At 35.1% G+C, this 20,453-nt stretch overlaps 1 protein-coding gene across 1 annotated transcript; it reads left to right on the plus strand.

Annotated features, from left to right (window-relative positions):
- Positions 1–10,090: 10,090 nt before the first annotated feature.
- On the plus strand, positions 10,091–19,823 carry LOC138320748 (DBH-like monooxygenase protein 1). Its single transcript, XM_069263927.1, has 11 exons — positions 10,091–10,651; positions 11,334–11,480; positions 11,822–12,004; positions 12,928–13,011; positions 13,198–13,371; positions 13,946–14,048; positions 15,151–15,317; positions 16,000–16,182; positions 16,462–16,521; positions 19,020–19,259; positions 19,672–19,823. Exons 1-11 carry the CDS (start codon positions 10,256–10,258, stop codon positions 19,753–19,755), a joined length of 1,821 nt encoding a protein of 606 aa, XP_069120028.1. The 5' UTR covers positions 10,091–10,255; the 3' UTR covers positions 19,756–19,823.
- Positions 19,824–20,453: the final 630 nt, after the last annotated feature.

The following is a 20,453-nucleotide window of genomic DNA, read 5'->3' on the forward strand; positions in this document are numbered from 1 at the left end:
GTGATTTCTGAAGGTATGTTTCCATCTAAACGTGTATAAGGCATAAAAACAAGAATTTCACAGTGCATAACCTATGTGTTCCAACTAACGTTTATAAGGCATTATATATGTTTGTCTGTCCAGATAATTGAAGAAAAAAATAACATGTCAAAATTTTCGGCCAGTTACGGCACATATAACTTTAAATGGTGTTTCTTTGATATTTTATACATTGTACGTTAATATAGGCCTACTTTAATCTGCAGAATGTTTTCCTCAGTTAAAGTTAATTAAGATGAGTATAATTTCCACATGCATATATACTTCATTTCTTTCAAACATATTCCTACATTAATCATTAATATTGTAGACAAACAATATTCAATCATAAGCTATGAAATAAAATTTGATTCATATATTTTAATTATCTTTATTTATTTATTTTTTGTTGTTGTTGATATTATCATTTCGGGTGGTATACCTATCGACATTATATCTACATTGTACATTGAAATCACGCCAAATTTGCAGATGATGTGTCATATAATTATGTTGTCAGAAACATTCTAATTGTCAATCTGTTTTAGTCCTTTTACACACAGAATAATAAGTTGTTTCTATTTTCACCCAGTAAATTTATACACTCCGGGATCCTGAATCGTATCATTACTAATCTACATGTATGTGTATAACCAATGTATAGACATATTAACATACAGACACAGATGGGGATACAGGTATATAAATGTATATGCAGTTGTGTAATAATTATAATAAATAATTTAGATGGTTTACCTGTAACTATCTTTAGCTACCGAACGACACCACATCCTTTATTGAATACGTAGTGAACCAGCTGGATTGAGGGCGACACAACCATGTGGAACCACTACACATACAGACTCTATATACAGTGTAATAGTAAAATATGTATGATACAATACATTCTATTTTTTTTACACAAGGAACCTCTCTAGTGAGATTACGATCTCATTGAAGTTTCGTTTCAATATTGATCAAAGAGTTTTTTTGTGATTTTCAAAAAAAATCTCAAATGTGCCAAAAATGAGACTTAAATTGTTTCAAGAAATTACAAATTTGGCAGCCGTTTATTTAAAGACAACATAAAAATATACTATAATATATACTACGGATCTCGAAGTAAGGTTAAAGATACAGATTTTAGCATTTCAGAATATTTATATTAATAGCTTAACTATGTATAGATAGCTGATTATGTACAGATACCAAAGAATAAACAATTATTAATCACATCGATTATCTTTAAAGTGATATATGAAGATAGTATTGATGCTCCACATGACACTCATCACGCATTTTTGAATTGAAAATGGTCATCTTATAAAAATAATAACATCTTATTAGCGCACCTGGCCCGAAGGGCCGGTGAGCTTATGTCATGGTGTGGCGTCCGTTGTCCGTCGTCTGTCGTCCGTCCGTCTGTCCGTCACCATTTCCTTTAAATCCCTGCTAGTCATACAGTTTTGCATACAAAAAGTAGATTGTTACCAAATTTGGCCACAAACATCATTGAGTGAATGGAAACTGAACTTATATAATTTTTGGCTCTGACCCCCCCCCCCCCCCCCCCCCGGGGGGCAGGAGGAGCGGGACCCAATAGTGGAAATAGAGGTAAATCCTATAAATCGCTACTTGTCCTAGAGTTCTGCATGGATTGTAACCAAATTTGGCCACAAACATCCTTGGGGGACGGGGAACAGAACTTGTATAAATTTTGGCTCTGGCCTCCCCGGGGCAGGAGGGGCGAGGCCCAAGAGGGGAATTTGAGGTAAATCCTATAAATCTCTTCTTGTCCTAGAGTTATACATGGATTGTAACCAAATTTGGCCACAAATATCCTTGGGGAAGGGGAATAGAACTTGTATAAATTTTGGCTCTGACCTCCCGGGGGCAGGAGGGGCGGGGCCCAATAGGGGAATTTGAGGTAAATCCTATAAATCTCTACTTGTCCTAGAGTTATACATGGATTGTAACCAAATTTGGCCACAAATATCCTTGGGGAAGGGGAATAGAACTTGTATAAATTTTGGCTCTGACCTCCCGGGGGCAGGAGGGGCGGGGCCCAATAGGGGAATTAGAGGTAAATATTCCACCTGTATTCATAACAGTACTTGGTATTGCAAACCAGGTGAGCGAAATGACGGTTTATAAAAACTTAACCATGTTAAATATAACAATAACATGAATATCATCAAATGATTACTTACAAAATAATGAAATGGTTATATCATAGTAGTTAGGACTCCATACTAGATCAACTGGACACTTTGAAAATGACCATTCCATTAAACATTGTTACAATACATGTACCTGTTCTCTTTTCATATAAAGAACAATAAACACAAATCATTACAAAATATTATCCATATTGTTGGGATAAGTTAGAATAACGCCACATAATGAAAATGCTGACAAGTAAGAGAGTCAAAATGTTCACTGCCCAACAAAATACATATAATGAATGGTTTTCTTTCTACAATCTTAAATAACCATTTAGTGTTTTCAAATAATACAAAGCAAAACATCAGCCCACACATTGTGCAGAGGTCTTCAGAAAGGGCAAAGATACCTCCTAACTAGTGAGACTATTTTAATGTATGACACAATAACTATCAAATACACGCTTTTGTATTTGTGAGACGCAGTAAAATTGTTCTTACAAAACGAATGAGATGATAACAGTATAGGAATAAAGACAATAAAAACAAAACCTTAATAGAAGGTTCATTCATTATAAGCACAATATACAGTAGTATATATATATATGATACTACGTATGCTGTCACCACACAGAAGGAAACCCATTCGCCAATCACACTCGACATTCTCTCACTCACGCTAGACAATAAGTATTATACTTTAAAGAGTATGAAAAGGCGTTGCTAATCAATGATAATTCCGAACAGTTGGGAAATAAAAGGGATGAAAACGTAAATTAGATTTACAAGAAATATGCTTCGTTGCTTCCTCATCAACAAAATTCCTCCTAAAGCTGTAAAATTCTGTGATAATTTTAAATGACAAACCATATGCATTCATTCGCTCTTGAAATTTAATCACTCTTAATTTCGATATTATTTTTACAGACAAATACATCCATATTTGCTGTGAATAAATAATACGAATGCTACGTTTAAGAACGTGAAGGTTTTTGACAAAGTGAAACATTCCTTTTAACTTGTGTGGTATATAACCATGAAGGACTTTGCGATGTATGTCATGATATAACTTGAAAGTTTTATCACGTTCTTTCTCTTTCATACTAATACTAAACCAGAAATGCTCAGGGTCGAAGATATTTCCATACACATAATCAGTGTCACTCAGCCCCATAAAACGGGTTTTCAGTTGCGTTAACGATTTGTTTGATATTCTATCGAAATATAAACATTGATGTATTAATGATCGCTTGAAAGTTGTATTGTTGATTCCTATGATAGAGATATGGATGGGATGATTTGACAATAAAATGAACGTAGTCTGGAATATATCGTAATTCCGAAATATCACCTGTACCTAAAGTTTCCAAAAACATTGATTCTGTCATCTGATTAGGGTATACCTCATTAACCGATTTTCTTTGCAAATATTCTATCATATCCGAATGTTTGAATATTTTAGCAACGTACTAAGAAGTTAATTGATAAAATGTTCTTGCACTGCAGAAATTTTATTTCCTAAACGTTTATAAATAGTCACCATGGGATTTAAGTGACCTTTAATAGAAAGTTGGTGAACAAAACTTAGTTGTGTAGACTTTGTTTGGCAGAAGTATGAAAAATTCATTCTGTTCTCTTTTGATATTTCCGATAATACATAGGAAGCGGTTTTGTCATAATTCTTTGTTTTGCTATTAAAATAATTTTCAATGTAAGGCTTTTTTGAGAAAACGTGTCCTTTGATAATTGCATTAAATATATATTTCATGCTGTGTCGTAATTTTTTGATGCCATCCACATAGATATCTGAATGCGTAACACCAAACGAAATCATCTGTACATGTCTTAACAAAGGTTTCTATATTTTCATACCGCTATCTATAAGAAATTCGACAGCGACAAAGTTCCTTCCCATAATAGCATAATGAAGTCAATTGCTACCTTCTCTATCATAACAGTTTTCCCAAAAAGTAATAGGTTTCTCTAGTACAACGATTAGGAATTCTTTCCCGTGTACCCAATATATCCAATGTTTGCTGTCTTCTCTTATTGTTCTATGCATAAGGCTTTCTTCAAAGGTTTTATTACAAAATTCAGAAGAGAAATATGGCAAAAGCAGAAGCGTTCGTATTGGTGGTTGCTCTGCGCAGAAGAATGCATTAAGTAAGTTTTTGTCGACATGTACAACAAAAGTATGCGATCAGAACTTTATGATTGAAAGTAATATGAATGTATAACCTTTCATTATGGCAAGTCTGAGATACTTAGGAAAATTAACTCTTTGTTGAATATATGGGAATGCTGAGATAATATGAAATATTTTAATACAATAAGTTCCATCTTAGTTTCTAGGTAATTATTTTTGGTATCATTAGCTTGTTTATGAAATATATTTTAATAAGTGAACAGTTTACACAATGTCTGTATTCTTTTTGGTTTGGTAAATTGTCGAATGTAGTATCTATCACACATTATTCATATAACTTTCTTCTTATAAGAGTGATACATTTAAAGATGCTCCACCGCTGACAAATGGTATTTTTTCACTATCAAAAACAGGAGCAGACGACTAAGTAGTTTTCTTCAGTTACAAAAGTTACTTACTTTACACCTTTACCACCATTGAAAAGTTTGAGCTTCTAATTTTACTTCAAGCTAAAAATATGAAAAATAATTAATTGCATCCCGAAAATAATCCGTGGCATTATATCCTATATAGAACGAAGTACTGATTTGGCATGCACCAAAAACAAAATGAATTATTTAATATTATTTTGTGTGTTAATTAGACACATATATACACGATTAACCACCAATCATTGTTCAAATGATGAATACCAATTATGCTCTGTCGGCGGTGGAGCATCTTTAACCTAAATGCAACTTCAATAAGGATGTACATTTCTGCATGTTCAGCAGCGTAGTTCAAGGAATTACTTGAGTTATTATCTAATGTTGACGTCTTTAATATATATTTATCGGATAATAGTAGCCCCATTAAATGGGGTTCGCCCGGCACATAATCTGAAACTATGGTAATGGAACAATCCTCGCCCTTCATTGTCTACCAAAATGCTGTAGAACTACATTGTCTACCAAAATGCTGTAGAACTACATATGAATGAAGTGTATTACACAAAACAGCGGAATGTATTGACTGCGAACCATTTGTCGCTGAATCGTAAATATCTACATATTCATATTCGATTATATGACACATAATTACCCATTCGTTGTTACAGACTGCATAGTGAAATGGTGCACTACTATACTCATTCTTTACCATCCAGTTCAACGATAAACCGCGAGAACGTAGATATTGTAATATTTGTAGCCTACCATCCATAGACAGGAAATGTTCCACACTAGCTCCTAGTGGTTAGATATCGTTGAATATACTTGATATGTCAATGGAATTTTGCATCCACGCAGACCTATAGGTACATTCCTCACTTAGACTCCCCCGTTATATATAATAAGGTAAATGATTTCAGACTGATTGTATTTTATTGCCGTCAGAACGGGAGTTCTACCTCCATATTCACGACAGGACGTTTCCATTTTGCGATAACAGGTGAAAAACAATATCTTTAAAACCTTTTTGGATGGCGTTTTCTCATGCTGTTGTATAAAATTTTCGTCACCATTTCTAGCATATGACACATTTTCAATCTCTTCACATTTCGACATCAAGGACAGATCACAGTCTAATCCTTTACCAGTATCATAATAAGGGTGCAGCATCATTCGTTTCTGTAGTTATTGTACAGGAAGAATATATCTAGGCACGGGACGCATGTGTCTATAGCTCCATGATGTAACAAAGACAACATAGCTGCCAAGCGGTCGTGAATGGACGCCAGATACAGTGCATGACTATCTGAGTGTAATTTATAGCTAGAAGTCTAGTCAATATTTCTCTATGGCCACGTTCTGCAGCTAAATGGATAGCGTTAAAGGATAACTGGTTATAGGAATACAGTAGTAATGTTTGATCTTCATAGAACAAAAGTTCTACTACATCTAAATGTCCATTTAGAGAAGCGCCCGGTAAACTATATCCCCATACATGTTTACATTTGCAGTGGTTGACCGCATCCCTTCTTCCTCTTGTTTCAGATGGGTTCGGTACTCTACTCTAGTGGTAATCTCCTCCTTCCTCCTCCATGACTCGAAGCGTTTCAGCGTTTTTAAAAGCTGCTGCATGAAATGTTGCGTGAAAATTTGATGATCTGTCAGTATTGATGTTTTCTTTGCTGAGGACACTTATAAGCAACTTTGTACCAAGAAAAGAATTTTTGAATTTTGCCATTAGATGAAGATGATAGTCAGATACTAAACTCTCTATTAAAAATTGTGTATCATGCTTAAGCGAATGGTGTAGGTCCGAATTATTAGACTTTGCTACATGAATTAGCATGTCTATTTTATCAGTCCTGGTGAGATTATATCTATAAAGAAAAATAGCTCGCAAATAATTTATGACCATTGTGTTTAGATATATTATACTTTGACTGGACGGAGGTTTTGTTGCTAAGGTGATCGCATATTGCCTTGTATATGCTTATATGCATTGTTTTGAATTTTACGAAATGGGGCATATGATTTCCTAGAAGTCTCCTCATGTGTTAATTAGGATTCTTCGTTACATTTAAAATGCCTTCCAACTCTTCCAGTCGTAATTCTTTATAAGATGTACACAGCACCTCAAACAAATTCCTACCGAGATCGTATAACTGCGGAGTGTTACCAAAGACGTGATCTAAATTTGCATTGTAAAATTCAGTAAATGTCTGAGGGATATTAGTCAATGTGCTACCCCGGGAATCACGCAAGAATCAAACTGCAAGGTCAAAATATATGAAATTAGATCCAATTTTTCTTAGAATAAGACTTTTACCTCCTTAAAATCAGTATATTTACCAAACAAACGAGCTAGTGCAAATGCGTGTGTGCTTAGAAATGTCGATTTTGATTTTTGGATATTTTCATAGCTTTCGTGGAATATTTTTACACCAGAAAATTTGTGAGTCACCATTGTGATGTCTCCTGCAGTTACGGAGAATTTTAGCCACCACGGCATTTTGCTTATTCTCCTAGACAGGACATCGATATGAGATTTATCCCTAGCGGAGGAATCCCCACACTCATCAAAAGTATCGATGAAAACGTATCTTTCCTCATCAAACTGAAGCCGCTGTAACGGATGAATAATAGCGGCGTCCAAACAACCAATAGGATCATCAGAATATTAACTGGTTTCTAAAAAAATAATTCCGAGTTCATTAGTCAAAATGGCATTCCCGGCGTCTGGAAGATTCATGCGAGGTATTAACAGAATAATCTGATCTCTCAGTGCTTATTACGTCAAAATTACAGATATGGTATGGCAATATAAAGTTCCGTATTTCGCTTTCGGAGGTACACAGAAAGTGCGAAACAAATGTAGATTAACCGTATCCCATTTCCGCTGTCAGCAAGACGCCTCCAGAAGGCTTAGCAAACAAAGAAGTCTGAATCTTGTTAAGAAGCCATTCCCGTTCAGGTAGCCATCAAAGGTAATATCTGGCTTCCTTGTGCAGGTAACAGAAAACTTCAGTGGCAAACAAACTGAAATACATAAACACTTCAGATATCCTTCGATACATAGGATGGCCATTTGGACTTAGTTATATTTTTATAGTTTTCCCCCTTATTTTGACGCTGTTTTACCAATTGTAGACCTATTTATGTGATTCCATGGCCTATATATTTTATTTTCCTCTTCAGGTTTGTCCTACTTTTGTGCATGTATGATTCACATCTATCGCATTATGTGCGAACTATGCCTAGTTTCTGATTTAGGGGAATTCATTGTATGGTCGCTTTACTCTTTACGCCCTCTTTCTAAAATGCTTTTCTCTCCCATCATCGACAAAAAACAGTTAGATAGGTTCATGACAATCGAGAAAGTACTTAGACCTATGCGTTATTTACTCGACATGTTCGAGAAAAGATGGGATGCACACAAAATGTAAGTATTATTTAGTATACACAATTAAATAAAACCGGCTACCTATCTATAAGCACGAAATAACTGTAACCCAATCAGAGGCACAGAATATTTAGTATACACAATTAAATAAAAATTTTAACCTTTCCATATAATCAATAATTGTTATGTTAGTTTTACACAAAATTACCCATATGTATATATAAACAACCGATAAGAAGCATATGCAATTTTGCCGGAGTGATTTTCTGCGGCAGTGCTTCACTAACACGCATAACATTTAGGGACCATTTCGTACCCGGTAGGAGAGCATAGTAGGCCGGGTACGTGTATTCGTTCTAGTGTTACATGTGTGCTTTATTCATAACAGATAACCATTCCTTGAATCCATTCATTAAGATGAGACATTGAAAATTGATAGCAATACGCCATGTATAATTAACAGGCTTCCGTTAGATATCGACAAATTAAAAGCCAACAGGCAACATTTCTCATATGTCTTAGGCATATAGAATGATTTTATCTAAAGTGATAGAAAATTTCCTTAAACAGAACTCGGAACTGGTTCCGAGTTCCGTTTTACTTAAACGGAACTCGGAAATAGGAGTTGATCGAAAACTAAATTAAAGTGGATTCATCACTAGTAACCCATGAAAAAAGACAACAGCCAACATTTCTCATATGTCTTAGGCATATAGAATGATTTTATCTAAAATGATAAAAAAGATTCGTTAAACGGAACTCGGAACTGAACTGAGAAGGTTAAAGTTTTGTTGATGCCGCCAATTCTTGGATTTATTTAAATCACTGCTAAACCGACTCTTTCAAACTATCACTGTCTTTCCGCGAGCTGAAATATCACAATGCTAATGATATGTATCCAAACAATATTGAGTCAATTCCATAGTAAACTGTACATACTAAAGCGTATAACTCAATTCAATTGGCAATGATCCTTTGAATGGACTTATACGCTTTAATATGTAGTGTCTCTTGATGTGAGCCACATATTATATCTTATTTTGTAGTTCACTTTATTTTATTTCATTCTATATTTGATTTGGTCTATACCAGAATGAATGCCAATTTGACAGCGGTATATGTAGTAAAGTGAACAACGGTATCCTATTTGATAGGAAATTTTACAAAGATCTGAAACCATTCTATCGCTCGAACAATTACCAAACATGTTATTACCGTAGAGGACGGAACAGTTATCGTAAAGAACACTGGCAAATGGTATTTGTTCTCTATCAAAAATTGGAGAAGACATATTACTATCTTTCTTCGGTTACAATTGGTATTTGAACCAATAACTGAATTGAAAACTTTGTGCTTCTCATTACAATTTTAATTAAAATTAAAAAAAAAAAAAATACAGTAAACTGTAGAAAGATAATTATTTTTTTCCCGAAAAAAATCAATGACACTTTATCCTATACGGAATTAAGTTCTGATTGCACTTTCACCAAAAGTGAAATAAACCATTTTATATATTTTTGTATTAATAAGACAAATTTACACTCGACTAATAACAATTATTATTCAAAAGATGGGTATCGTTTATGTTTCGATGGTAGTTGAGCATTTTTAAGAATCATCTTTCGTAATCGCCTGCATAACCTCACAATGACAGATATATATTACCATAGGATATATAAGTGACTGACAGTTACGTAGCCTATAATGCTATCTGGTATTGGCTAGATAACATTATAGCGGGGTTACAATGAGTGTTATCCTATTTTCTCACAGATTCTTCAGAGAAATTGAACGCTGCACCGCAGTCTATATTAGGGCCTGATATCGTGTTTATTTCAATACAGTAAAACTTCTCTCTGGCATTCAGCTCATGTAAACATATTTGTCATTCTTAAATGAAAGTAACGCTTTTGGTTTACACGAATATCTTATCTGGTCACTAGAAAGATGATACTTCATAGTTGTAACACGTAGTAACACAAAAACGTCTGACTGACCTGTGTCCAGAAAAACCAACAGTTTACATAAGTGGACATTGATAGACGATAGCTAAAATAGCACAGACATTCGATTAAAAGTAGAAATCTGCGGCCGACCAAATATGGCGTTTCGATTCGTCTTTCTTTTGGGTTCGCTTTTATCATTTATTGCATTTTCGCATAATATCGATGTCGATGTCCCTGTTCCCTACTGGAATGATATTATGCATAGATTTCGAGTTCACAACAGAACCGTGGCCCCAACACCTCCCGGAAATCTACCTACTGTGGACCAGACTAGTACACCAAGCCGTCCTACACAGACATACGAACACACGAAACAGTTGGACCAGAAGGGTGATTACATGTTGTTTTGGCGTACCAATAACACCCACATTACGTTCGAGACCCATGTTAAAACCCTTGGATATGTCGGCTTTGGAATTTCCCAGACAGGCGGAATGTATCCAGCAGATATTGTTCTAGGCTGGGTCAAAGACGGTCAGGTCTTCCTAAAGGTGAGATACTTTCACTTGCTTATCATTTTTTTTGCAGATAATCGAGAGTTTTGTAAGTTAATATATCTAATTATGTGTAATTCGTAAATATGTGACGCATTTCTTGTTGATGATAGTGCTTGTCCAAAGTTAACGTAATTTCAAAACTTACAATTCATATGACAAACCGAAATAGCAAACATCGATATCGGTGTCCGGAAGTAAACGTTTTCCGCCATGTCGACGATAGCTACACTCAAGATTTGGGTAACATTTAGAAAATAGTGTGCAGTGTATGGAATTTACAATGCAACCTCTAGGTATGGTAAATCTTTTATCAGATCGACAGATATAACTACAACATACCTCCTTACCTAGTTCCATTGTTACTATTTTTTTATTAATCTAGACTGGATGACTGGAGTCGTTAAGGCAAACTATTCTATTGCGCTTGTTTTCACGGAACACATGTGTACTATTTGTTTATATTTCCCATTTTCATTCGGTTTTTCAGTTGTTTATATTTGGTTGTTTATATTATAGTTTGTTGATGCTTGAGGACACAATGGAAATCGTCATCATTATGCTTTAATACTATAACAACCAGTGTATCCATCAAAAATAATGTTGCTGAGTTACATGTGTTTGAACAATCAAGTAATGTTTAATGCAAAGATATAAACATCTCTATACCATCCACCAGGACTGTCACACTGTCGGATATGTGGCGCCAGTCGTGGACCGATCCCAGGACTGGGTGTTAGAGTTCGGTAGTGAGACAGATGACTGTACCATTTTACGCTTCTCCAGGAAGATCGACACATGCGATTCTGATGACATTAAAATAACGGTATGTAATTATAAAAATAAACAGCAAGCATTGGAACGATTTTTTGGGTCCGTTATCATTGCCAATTATATGCTTGAAAAAATGCTGTAATTTATTTGTGTTGATCATAGCGTGCGCTTACAGATAATGATTATGCCGATTTGTGGTGTTAAAAAAAAAAAAAAACCCGACACATAAAAGATAAATATATAGATAACCGGAACAAAGGTGTAAAAGCTATAGAAATATATATTGTTTTATTGAATACATCATCACAGTTAAAACAAAAAGTATGGAATAAATGATCTACCTACTGCCAGCCAGAAAGATAAAAAAATCTAATGCTTTTATTGTATTTACAGGACGATACAGCCAAGATAATATTTTCTTACCATCCAGATGACCCTGTGTCAATGACGTCACTTCCATGGCACGGGACAACTCGTCGGGGTACACAGAGTCTCATGTTATTGGCTACAACTCTGTCAGAGGAAGCCTCCGGAATGCCAGAAAACGTCATCACCCACGACTTCCTCAACCAACACGTATGTGTGTTTTTGACACCGTGTAATTTGAAGTAGATTATTCTACATGTATAAGAAATATAGGATCTTACATGAGTGTTCATTCATATGAGATTTTATGAAACGAGTCTAAGAAGTTTTAATTTTGCGAGAATTGGCGAGCAAGAATTAAAACTTCAAGACGAGTTTCATAAAATCTCATATGAAATGAACACAAATTTAGGATACTTTTAATCACATTACTACAAAAACACACATAACAATGAATTTCACGTCAAAATGTATTCCCAAAATCCGGCGAAGGCCGCCATTTTATCCCGATGTCCTCATAATCCTGACGTCACGTCATTTTTCCTGAGTTCATGTTATTGTTCTTTGTGACGTCACAATGGATTTCCAGCCAATGAAAATCGCCCCAGGTTATATTACACTAGTGTCATTTCAAAAAAAAGAATATTACACGGGCGAAATCATTGGATCTCAGGCGGATTCTGTGATAGAACAGAGTTCTATTTGATTTGTCTGGTCATATTCAGATAATGCCGTCTTACAAACATTCTGTTATAGTGATAAAATTTTATATATCAATACACACAATGTATTTCTGTATTCACTTTCTAGTATGGATTTGCAAAAATAAGGGTGATAGAAGTACACTACCTTAATATAAAATATCAGTAAGAATATATCTCAGCGTCTGATAGACGTAGTCATTAATCATGGCTATTTCATGCAAAAATAAGTCAAAACATGACCGCATCCAATGTATGCAATTTACGGTTTTGCCTTCTTGCATTCATGGAAAACTGTAAATAATTGTTATAGAAACATTATATAACGAACACTACCATATACATATATGTAACAGTATATTAAAAGCCCGTCCGTTTCCTGTATTGACGTGTACTTGTGACCCTGTAAGATGTGTTAACCATTTGTTGTAGTACCGTATTCCACCTGTACCCACCACATACAGATGTACCACATTCGACTTTCCTGACCTGGGCAAAAAACATCATGTTGTGAAGGTGGGAACATATTTACTGCACCAGAGAAATTATTTATATTAACATCTTTAATAGCATACTAATGACGACGATCTTAATTGTCAAATTATGGACTATATAGAAATGATTTTATAGTGCAACATTATTTTTACATCTGTTTTCGGTGCGGATCTGGGCATTATTGTTTGCTCAATTGTTTATGCTTAGGTAGAGGCTAACATCCAGGAAGGCCACACACCTTATGTCCATCACATGTTGTTGTATCACTGCGCCAACATATCATTGTCCTTGGCTAACAGCACATATATGTGCTATGACAATGCACCTGCCGCGTTCGTCAACTGCAGAGCTGTGTTTGCAGCCTGGGAGATCGGCGGAGGGGTAATCTTATGTTGTTTTGTTGTTGTTTGTTTTTGTTTTGCAAAACATAAACATAATTTCATGGTTGTATAGTATTGTTGGAATCGGTGTTATATTGCATGTACAAATAATTAAAAAGTTAAATTATAGTACAAATAGTAGAAAATTACATTATGGTTCATATCCAATATTGGCATTTATCTGTTATTTATTAACTTCGCATATGTTCTTCCAGTGAATTTGCAACAAGTGTGATACACGGTTTGTATTGGCTATGTCGCGCAGGATTTTAATTTTGAGCAAGGCTATAAACAATGACGTGATGTCAGAAAACAATGGTAAAGTCATAAAGTTATGCTTATAATTTAAATGTTTTCGGTTTTATGATACATGCATTTTTTGTAAAATACTCGCACAAATGTAATATTATCAGACTTGTTCCATAAAATCTAGAAAAGAAAGAAAAATGATTTAAGATCAGTAATATATCTTATTATTTAACGTTTTCTGAAAGAACATATATGTGATTAAATTAAGTTCCCAATAGGTAAATGTATTCATATATATACTCACTATAAATCTAATATTTTTGTAGGCTTTTTATTACCCTCCAGATGTTGGCATGTCTTTAGGAACAGACCGAGATCCTCGATTCTTTATTTTGGAAACTCATTATAACAATCAGGCTAATATATCGGGTAACGCATACATATATTCATTGGTAGTACTATTTACATTTAGGTTTTGAATAACATGAAAATTAAGCGCCGATGAGTTCTTCGTTCTTTAAAAGTCAGATACTTATGAAAGGTCTTTCTATATTTGTATATCGTTTGAGGAGGTGATAACCATTGTGCAACTGTTGTTAGGGGATTGTGGATAGTTGATACTCTTCGATCATTTTCCAGGTTTATTTTTTCTTTAGTTATAAGGACTCTTCATCAAAAGAAAAATCAAGTATAATATACATATTTACCAGTACACACAATAATGAAATGTTATCAAATATCACATACAAGTAGCAGTATAGACAACAATGAAATGTTACGAATTCTGAAAGTCGAGACAAAATGCTAACTCTCCAATTCATGTGGTACTCAATATGGTTTCTTTACTTCATGTTGATAGATAACTCTTTGAAGTTCAGCAACTTTTAAGTCATTTATGATATAACTGGGTAAAACATTTAGCATGTTATTATTTCTTCGGTGATCAATTAAAAACCATCTGGTTTGATGAATAAAGCTCTGAAAATCATTCAAACGGACAGACAAACATATATGATGCTTTATAAACGTTAGTTAGAACACAGATGTTATTCATCGTAAAATTATAGTTTTTTTTATTTATGTATGTTTGGATCGAAACATACTCGCACGAATCACTTTACGATTACTAAAAAATACTGTAAAATTGTTAAATGAAATTGTAGACAACAATTTGACTTCATTGTCTGACCGTGTGTACTAATTTCACTGCACTGTAGACTTTAATGTAATGAATTTTGCCAGTACTGCTAAAAATCGTTTTCAGCTTTTATTTGCACCTGTAAAACTAAAACCTGTGAATTGAAAGTATGGTAATTCTCAAAATGTTGGTAACTGTTGGTGGTGAATAACTTATTAAAAGTTCTTCTTCATTCATGAGTATGAAAAATACGGCACATATAATTTAAACTCTTATAATTTATACATAAAGCAATTTCTATAAGGTATACTTAATTGCATTCCGTAGTTTATAAAACCACAACAATTTTATACAAATGTTTGTACGTACGGCATGATGTTTTCATGTTATTAGGAATTGTGGACTCTTCCGGCATCCGGATAACCTATACACCTGAGGTCCGGAAGTACGACGCTGGCATGCTCATTACCGGTTTCTTTGTAGACCCTTCTGAAATCATCCCGCCGTACGAAGAAAGTTTTATTTCGAAAGGCTACTGCTCCGAACAGGATCTTGCAAGGGTTTGTCACGTCCATTTTACTGGCATTTTACCATTCTATCAATGGTTACGTTTATATATAAACTATTTATGTTTTAATCATTGAAGTGCGTTCTTGGGGATTCATGGTCCTATCATTCCCCCAGGATTGCATACAAATTAAATAACGTGCGTTATATTTCCGTTCTCTGTTATTTTTTAGCCAACCTGTAATGCACACTGAAATCGCTATTACCAAATCAAATTCTCCGCTTCCCCCGTCAGTAGAACCTCTTCTTCTGACGTCACAAGTACCCCCGACGTTATAAGAACTCCCGACCTCACTTGCGGTAAAAAATAAGTTCATGGAAATAAACAAAATCTTCAATACACTTCCGATATTTTCATCAATTTGTTTCCTCTTTAGGATATTTAACTTTTTAAAATCATAAGTACAGATATTGTTGCGAAAAACATAGAACAATTGGGGGTTTTCATTCCGGTAGCACGCAATTACGCACAAAAATGCGCATTGCGTCATAACGTCATGAGGTCGTTCAGAATGACGTCACAATACATGTTGTACTTGTCACTATATTAACGGGAGTTATAGGAGAATTATTATCTCATAAATTCCCTTTTCTGTTGGTAAGGTTATATAGTGTCAGCAAATGGAAATATTTAATTAGTTAAATAATTAGTTTGTTTATTTGTTTTGTCGGTAGGGTGTCCCAGAAGAAGGCGTGAATGTATTTGCAGTGTTACAGCATTCCCACCTGTTAGCGAAGAAGTTCCGCACACGTGTGTTTAGGAATGGATCCGAGATGGAACCATTCGCTGACGATAACTACTATGATTTCAACTTCCAAGAATTTCACTACCTTAAACGTGAACGCAAGCTCAAAAAGGCAAGTCTATATATTTGAAAATGAACTGGGTGTTGTGATCAACTGCTTCAACGTATGGGTATACAAATAGAAGGGTTAATAAAAAAGTACTGCATGGTTATAACGTCATAGCTTTCTGGATATTACCAGAAATAAGACTTTTATTGGTCCTTATTCACTTTGTAATGCTGATAAATCAAGTCTCAATTACTTTTACAATAATTATCACTAAAATGAAATGATTGTACTAATTGTTACTATTGAAATTTTTTTCTAACATTAAGTTCGGTTCCCTGACAGGGTGACAGTATAGAGGTGAACTGTGACTTTGACTCTAGGGCACGGACATCCCTCACTCTGGTAAGTGGTACAGATTGTATACAGGGAAAATATTATAAACAAATCTATATTGCGATAATGAATGCGTCTATAAAGTTTGATAAGATACATTTATTAATTTTGAGTTTTAACCTTTTTTGTGGTATGACACAATAACTAGGGTGATCTCATTACCTCTGTTTGTGTACGTTTGTGGACCTGGAAATAAAAGAAACAATGTTATAAGTGTGAAGATATGTGTCTTTCCTGTTTAACACTGTACTGCTCTATAATTCAATAACCACCACGGAGTGTATACATAATTGCGAGTTGTCTTTCCTTATTTACAAATACAATTATTGCAATAACCAGGGATCTATCTTAGTATTTATTCTTTTTCGTTTTAGAAGTACATTTTAGAAGTACACAGGGTGGTCTATATACATATGTCCTTCCTGTTTTACAAATACACATTATAATACCCAGGGTGGTCTATATACATATGTCCCTCCTGCTTTACAAATAACCAGGGCTGTCTATCTTAGTATATGTCTTTTTCGTTTTAGAAATACACATTATAATACCCAGGGTAGTCTGTCTACGTGTCTGCTTATTGTTTTACAAATACACATTGTTATTACCAGGGTGGTCTAAATACACATTGTAAAAACCAGGGTTGTCTATCAAAAAATGTACGTATCTCCTTCCTGATTTACAAATTCACATTGTAGTAACCAGGGTGGTCTATCCACGTATGTCTCTCCTGATTTACAAATACACATTGGTATAACCAGGGTGGTCTATCCACGTATGTCTCTCCTGATTTACAAATACACATTGTTATAACCAGGGTGGTCTATCCACGTATGTCCTTCCTGATTTACAAATTCACATTGTAGTAACCAGGGTGGTCTATCCACGTATGTCTCTCCTGATTTACAAATACACATTGGTATAACCAGGGTGGTCTATCCACGTATGTCTCTCCTGATTTACAAATACACATTGGTATACCCAGGGTGGTCTATCCACGTATGTCCTTCCTGATTTACAAATACACATTGGTATAACCAGGGTGGTCTATCCACGTATGTCTCTCCTGATTTACAAATACACATTGGTATAACCAGGGTGGTCTATCTACGTATGTCTCTCCTGATTTACAAATACACATTGGTATAACCAGGGTGGTCTATCTACGTATGTCCTTCCTGATTTACAAATACACATTGGTATAACTAGAGTGGTCTATCTACGTATGTCTCTCCTGATTTACAAATACACATTGGTATAACTAGAGTGGTCTATCTACGTATGTCTCTCCTGATTTACAAATACACGTTGGTATAACCAGGGTGGTCTATCTACGTATGTCTCTCCTGATTTACAAATACACATTGGTATAACCAGGGTGGTCTATCTACGTATGTCTCTCCTGATTTACAAATACACATGGTATGTTGTATAACTAGAGTGGTCTATCCACGTATGTCCTTCCTGATTTACAAATACACGTTGGTATAACCAGGGTGGTCTATCTACGTATGTCTCTCCTGATTTACAAATACACATTGGTATAACTAGAGTGGTCTATCCACGTATGTCCTTCCTGATTTACAAATACATTGGTATAACGGTGGTCTATCACGTTGTCTCTCCTGATTTACAAATAACATTGTAAACCAGGGTGGTCTATCTACGTATGTCTCTCCTGATTTACAAATACACATTGGTATAACCAGGGTGGTCTATCTACGTATGTCCTTCCTGATTTACAAATACACATTGGTATAACTAGAGTGGTCTATCCACGTATGTCCTTCCTGATTTACAAATACACGTTGGTATAACCAGGGTGGTCTATCTACGTATGTCTCTCTCCTGATTTACAAATACACATTGGTATAACTAGAGTGGTCTATCCACGTATGTCCTTCCTGATTTACAAATACACGTTGGTATAACCAGGGTGGTCTATCCACGTATGTCTCTCCTGATTTACAAATACACATTGGTATAACCAGGGTGGTCTATCTACGTATGTCTCTCCTGATTTACAAATACACATTGGTATAACCAGGGTGGTCTATCTACGTATGTCTCTCCTGATTTACAAATACACGTTGGTATAACCAGGGTGGTCTATCTACGTATGTCTCTCCTGATTTACAAATACACATTGGTATAACCAGAGTGGTCTATCCACGTATGTCCTTCCTGATTTACAAATCCACATTGTAGTAACCAGGGTGGTCTATCCACGTATGTCTCTCCTGATTTACAAATACACATTGTATAACGTATGGAAATAACCAGAGTGGTCTATCCACGTATGTCTCTCCTGATTTACAAATACACATTGGTATAACCAGGGTGGTCTATCCACGTATGTCTCTCCTGATTTACAAATACACATTGGTATAACCAGGGTGGTCTATCCACGTATGTCCTTCCTGATTTACAAATACACATTATAATACCCAGAGTGGTCTATCAACGTATGTCTTTCCTGTTTTACAAATACATATTGTTATACCCAGGGTGGTCTATCCACCTACGAGGAGATGTGTCTATCCTTCCTGTTGTACTATCCGCGGATGGACGTGGAGGCGTGCTGGAGTTTCCCCCTCTACCAGACAGTCAGTAACGACACTCTCCTGGCACAGCAAGAGATGTACAAGTGGGACTGGACAAAACCTGAGGTCCGCCGAAAGTTTGATGTTGTTATGAATGAAACACTGTATCGGCATTCTTCTTTTGGAAACTTCCTTGAAGGCGGGGTAAGATGAAACATTCTTGACATTACATCATATTACTAAAATCAAATTTTTATCTGTAATCTTTGCATAACTTTCAATGTTCACAAAAACACACCTTGTCTACTGTGTAATTCAACATGTAAAGTTAACATCGTGAAGAAACAACAATTTCACTGTATGATTCAGTATGTCAGTGATGTAATTCGACAATTTCTGAAACGTCCTCATAAGCCTTGATTATTTCATAATGTAAATAATCCCACGTGTAAAGATGGTTTGACTTGCAGTATGTTCGTGTTGTGTCTCCTTGCGATAATGGAACCCTTAACCAGTGTTATCTGACTGACGAGAATACAAGTAAGAATAAAATAATGATTAATGTTGTATAATTTGTATCATTGATGTTATGTTACAAACCCTATCTATATTTCAGTGGCAGTTTCATGACTTCTATCCACCTCAGAGGAGAAACCTGTACGTCAGACCCGAGGTGGATATGTGTTCTAATTCCCCGTAAGTGATCGGCATGTACTGGGTCTTGGAATATGATCTGAATAAATTAATGTAAATAAACTTTCAAATTGCTTTCATTTTATCTTTTTCTTTTTGTGATACACGATCTCGAAGAATTGGGCATGCATACTAATGACAATCCATAAGTAGAAAAAATAACTTCGAGACGTTTAACGAATCGTAACATGGTAAGTAACAGCAATAGAAGATAATGGAAAATGGTAAAAAGAATATTATATTATAATAGTTTATACGGTAAATTGAGACACTTCTTTTTTGATTAACTCTTTGTAAAGCAAGGGCAAGAAAATCTCGTTTTGACACAAAAGGGCATTTCAAGCCAATTTTTGCGATGCAATATCGTGGACATATAACTGCTCTCATTGGAGTCCGCATTTTCATTGAAATACATATTTTCACTTCTGAAAATCAGCTTTAGTATGGCTGTGTTTCTTGTCGGAAAAATGAATGACCTTGACCTCCATGCAAGGTCACGGGTATAAAAAGGCTAACATCTTGCAGTGTACTTCAGTTCTACTATAAGATGCATCGTCTAATTAATAGTCGAATGACCGTTAAGGCCCATTGGGCCTCTTGTTGTTGCAATACATATTCCCGCTTGTCAAAATCATATGTGAATGCCACAGAAATGTTTTAAACAATTTAATTGAATTACGATTTTATCGACACGTTTCCTGGAAG

The sequence above is a fragment of the Argopecten irradians genome, chromosome 4 (assembly GCF_041381155.1).
Source record: "Argopecten irradians isolate NY chromosome 4, Ai_NY, whole genome shotgun sequence".
Classification (NCBI taxonomy): domain Eukaryota; kingdom Metazoa; phylum Mollusca; class Bivalvia; order Pectinida; family Pectinidae; genus Argopecten; species Argopecten irradians.

What these genes read in the sequence shown, in the direction of transcription:
- LOC138320748 (XM_069263927.1), top strand. Translation starts at nt 10,256, where the DNA reads ATGGCGTTTCGATTCGTCTTTCTTTTGGGTTCGCTTTTATCATTTATT. An exon ending in ACGGTCAGGTCTTCCTAAAG is followed by an intron (nt 10,652 to 11,333) that starts GTGAGATACTTT and finishes ACCATCCACCAG; the next exon opens with GACTGTCACACTGTCGGATA. An exon ending in CTGATGACATTAAAATAACG is followed by an intron (nt 11,481 to 11,821) that starts GTATGTAATTAT and finishes TTGTATTTACAG; the next exon opens with GACGATACAGCCAAGATAAT.